Genomic DNA, 3,958 nt, shown 5'->3' with positions numbered 1-3,958 from the left:
ATTTGAATATCGCTATTAGCACAATTACGACTAAATCCACAAATTTAGTAGCATCCATTGACTTAAATGAAAATGTGCAAGAGTTTTGCAACAGCAGATAAACAGGAAGTGGTGAGTTCGAAATTTGTTCGAAAATGGATATGACCGGGCTTGCATCCGGAACTATTTCAGCACGCTTTCTTATAAGTTTGTCAAAAATTTATGTCTGCATATATATGTATGTATGTATATATAATATGTACATACATATGTTGTATATGCCTATTGTAATTAATATAAATTAATTATCCAATAAATTTTTAAATGAAATAGTAAAAATATTTCGAGACTCGTTTAGTTTGGCGAATTTCACGTGTGTATGTACATATGTATACATTTTGACAGCTCTATCAGCTGGGTGACTTTAACTGCATTTGGCAATGCAGCCCTACTTGCTGTACTTTCCTAAGAAAATCGTGCACTAGGAGTGGACAAGTGTAATATAAAACGTTTTGTGCGGTGAAATTAAAAGTTTTAATTCTTAAAACTGTTGCGTTATTCGTATGGCACTCCGTTCTTCCTACCAAAATACACATGCATAATTATTAAATGGATTTATTCTCGTGAACGGTTAAAAGTAATTCACACTGCTTGTTACTTTGCAACGTAAGTAAAAGTGCGACGCAACATTCACTCGCGTTGCAATGATGGAATTAAATGCGAATACGTATGACGTTGACCTGGAGGACGGGGAGGTAAAAAAATACATCTTCCCCTGCATTTTTGTCCTAAATCTACTTGGATCTCAATGGAACTTTCTTTGTGACCTCATTTATTTTCAGCTTTCTGCTAGTTCTGATGACGTTTATACACCGTTGCAACGCCCAAGTACGCTGTCAATCAACACCTCTGTGGCACTTGATGGTACTGCAACGATTGCCGAACAGTGTAGTCCACTTGCAACTTGTCATGACATGCAGCGTGCTTTAGAGGAGGATGATTTGGAAGATTCACATGGCAGTAGTGGCGATTCTTCGTCAAGCGAATCATCCGATGCATGTCTAAAGAAACTATCAACTAATTCTGCACATGATGGATCGGCTGATGCGCATGCCCATCGTAAACGTCGAAAACGTGTACGTCGTACAGTGATGGTTCGCGTACCTCCAGCAGACATGGAAACGCAAGAAAAGCGTGCACGCTTCAAAAAGTACAATATTTGGACAGCAGCATTGCAAGAAGAAGCACTAACCGAAGACATGCGCGGCTGCGAAGTAGCGCAAGTTGACGGGGCTATAAATGATCGTAATGTTGAAAATTATGATTTTTCGCTGCATCGACGTTTGAACGGCGGCAACTGTCTTAAGCGTCGGCTTTCCAATTCTACTGATGATTTCTCCGATAATGAATTAATGCCTGTGGCGAAGCGTGGACGCTGCTCAAGTGAAGCGGCCGCTCATCGTCGTTCAGTGAAAAGTCGCTTAGGCTATCGATCGCGTACATCACGTGGAAGGCGCGGCTCATCACCTACCAGCGGTTCCGACACTTCATATGAGCCACGAAATATACTTGATTTAGAGCCATTGGAAGGACGAGACCCTGCTGATATTGCACGCGAAATGTCTAATAAACTGCATGAAGAAAAGGATGAATTGTTTGGTAGATATATCAAAATTAATTCTAAGATTCAGGGTGTCTTACCTAAAAATGTATATATATATTACAGTGCGGATTGTAGATGTGCTGGGCACTAAATTGCCTGTTGAAATTTATAAAGAGACGCAGCGCATAGAGGCCGATGGTGGCATGATGATAATGGTAACATTACATATGCATAAATTATTATTTAATGGCTGTCTTTTTCAAATTATAAAATTGTTTTCACAGAATGGCAAACGTCGTCGCACACCAGGAGGTGTATTTTTGTTTCTGTTGAAAAACCATCAAAGTCTCACACTGGAGGAACACAAATTTATATTTTCGGAAGATCGACAAAGGACCAACAAATGGAAGAAAGAAATGGAGGCACTTTCACGTGAACGCAAAGTGGAAGAGTTAAAAAAACGTCTAAGTGAACAGGAAAAAGACTTGCCGGCACTAAGTACTCGAAAGGAGCATATCTTGCTTGGATCAAATTTAGAAAATCAATCGGGCAACCGTAAGTAAAAACTATTTTCACTCTCCAGACTAGGTTAGTGTAATATATTCTATTGTAGTATCCAATCCACCGCCTTCGCCAGTGGGCAATGAACAAAGTCCAGATTACAAAGCTCATGCCATTAATCATGTACCATCAGATGCAGACACCGATGCTAGTCCTGATAAGCCATCAACTTCTGCATCGGCATTAGCGGCCTTAACATCTCCATCAAAAGAGTTAGTGGGTTATGATGATGATTTCCTCGATGTCAATTGCGGTGAAATGGATTTTATTTAAAGAGAAATTTTTACTTTCCGCTGCAGTACAGACAAAATATGTACAGATTAGCATGCAAATGGAAATAAATTCATCGTCATAAAAAAATCAAAAACACAACGCAAATATATAATACAAATGTACTTTTATACATACTAAATATGGCATAAGCATAACCGAACATACATACATACGTACATATGTATCTCGCATGATGTTAAAACTAGTATTGTTCCATTAAAAATGCGGTTACATTTTAATACAAAAACCGGTGGCATGTAAAGTTTTTGATCACAATACATATATTGGAAAAGTAACAGTTATTAAAAGCTATTTCTGAAAGCTTTGAGGACACTATTCTGTATGTAATGTAAATATGTAGACTGGCGGGGAAACTTACAATTGTAGAATGTTCCGTTGATCATTAATTTTGTATACAAAGGATCAAAAGAAAATTCAACAAAGTATTATAAGGCGATTTATACACAAGCGATCTATACTACATGCGTAGATATGTACATACATGCTCCCAATATACATATATATGTATGGAAATGTACATATGTATATTTGATGATAAAAAGAAATTTCTAGAATCGAATATTGAGGGTATTTCTTGCAAAAAGAAGTCGTTGAAAACGACATCGGTAATTTATTCACATTAGATTAACGGTGAAATAAATTTCGGAAAAAATTAACGCATTTCAGTAAATAAAAATATGTACGAATAAATAGATTTAAATGTTGTTTTAATCCCAGTAGATAATTTTAGGAGCTAAAAGGTCTTCCACAAGGCATTCTTGAGAGTCATGAGGTCTTCCGCTCTACATTTCTTTCCCCTTCCTTTTTTACATGCAGTGGCACAAATTGAAGGCCTTCGTCTTTCGCTCCCATAGAATGCCTTCCACAACGGTTTTTGTAGAACGTATTTCAGAAGGACTTCATGGAACAAAAAAAAATATATTTTTCTTCTTGGACGACGGAAATGGAAAAAGTGTGTTCTCAATTTTTATTTTTTTTTTAAATCAAGTTATGATAATTTTATTCAAATTCATTGATCAATTAATTTTCAGAGCCTATTTCAAGTAGACCTATAGTTATTAGTTATTGCAAAGCAGCAAGCCTCATAAGCTGAATAAAGTGATGAGGGCCTGAAAGCCCGCAACGTCTGTTGCGGAGGTCCACTCTTATATTACACTAACCCCATCGAAAAACTATCGATGATATATTGAGCTATCGATGGTTTTGAGCAATAGTATCGGAAATTATCGATGGTTCGGACTATCGATAGTTTGCCAGCCCTAATGTGTACTTTTCGCTTTTCTTTTCAATCCCTCACTGAAGAGCAGAATTGGATTCAATACTTGAACCGTGTAAAATCCGTTTAACTTAAATCCCGAAAAAAAGGAATTTTTTAGTGAAAATTAAAAGAAAAAAAAAGTGTGGTAGCACATTAAAATTCTATCACACGGTGTGTTCAGTGTAAAAACTAGCCATAACCACGAATAGGGGGAAAAATTCCTTGCATTCGAAAGTGAAAAAAAATACCTAGAATTTCGGAAA

General features: G+C 36.9%; 1 protein-coding gene across 1 annotated transcript; it reads left to right on the top strand.

Annotated features, from left to right (window-relative positions):
- Nucleotides 1-390: 390 nt before the first annotated feature.
- On the top strand, nucleotides 391-3,131 carry Phax (phosphorylated adaptor for RNA export). Its single transcript, XM_017620024.1, has 5 exons — nucleotides 391-734; nucleotides 822-1,638; nucleotides 1,706-1,797; nucleotides 1,867-2,137; nucleotides 2,196-3,131. The coding sequence occupies exons 1-5, from the start codon at nucleotides 684-686 to the stop codon at nucleotides 2,414-2,416; spliced, it is 1,452 nt and encodes a 483-aa protein (XP_017475513.1). The 5' UTR covers nucleotides 391-683; the 3' UTR covers nucleotides 2,417-3,131.
- Nucleotides 3,132-3,958: the final 827 nt, after the last annotated feature.

This window comes from Rhagoletis zephyria, unplaced genomic scaffold, assembly GCF_001687245.7.
Source record: "Rhagoletis zephyria isolate East Lansing unplaced genomic scaffold, Rhagoletis_zephyria_1.1 Rzeph_scaffold_02016, whole genome shotgun sequence".
Taxonomy (NCBI): Eukaryota; Metazoa; Arthropoda; class Insecta; order Diptera; family Tephritidae; genus Rhagoletis; species Rhagoletis zephyria.
This window is presented reverse-complemented; position numbering and strand designations above follow the sequence as displayed.

What these genes read in the sequence shown, in the direction of transcription:
- Phax (XM_017620024.1), top strand. Translation starts at nt 684, where the DNA reads ATGATGGAATTAAATGCGAATACGTATGACGTTGACCTGGAGGACGGG. An exon ending in TTGACCTGGAGGACGGGGAG is followed by an intron (nt 735 to 821) that starts GTAAAAAAATAC and finishes ATTTATTTTCAG; the next exon opens with CTTTCTGCTAGTTCTGATGA. An exon ending in AGAAAATCAATCGGGCAACC is followed by an intron (nt 2,138 to 2,195) that starts GTAAGTAAAAAC and finishes ATTCTATTGTAG; the next exon opens with TATCCAATCCACCGCCTTCG.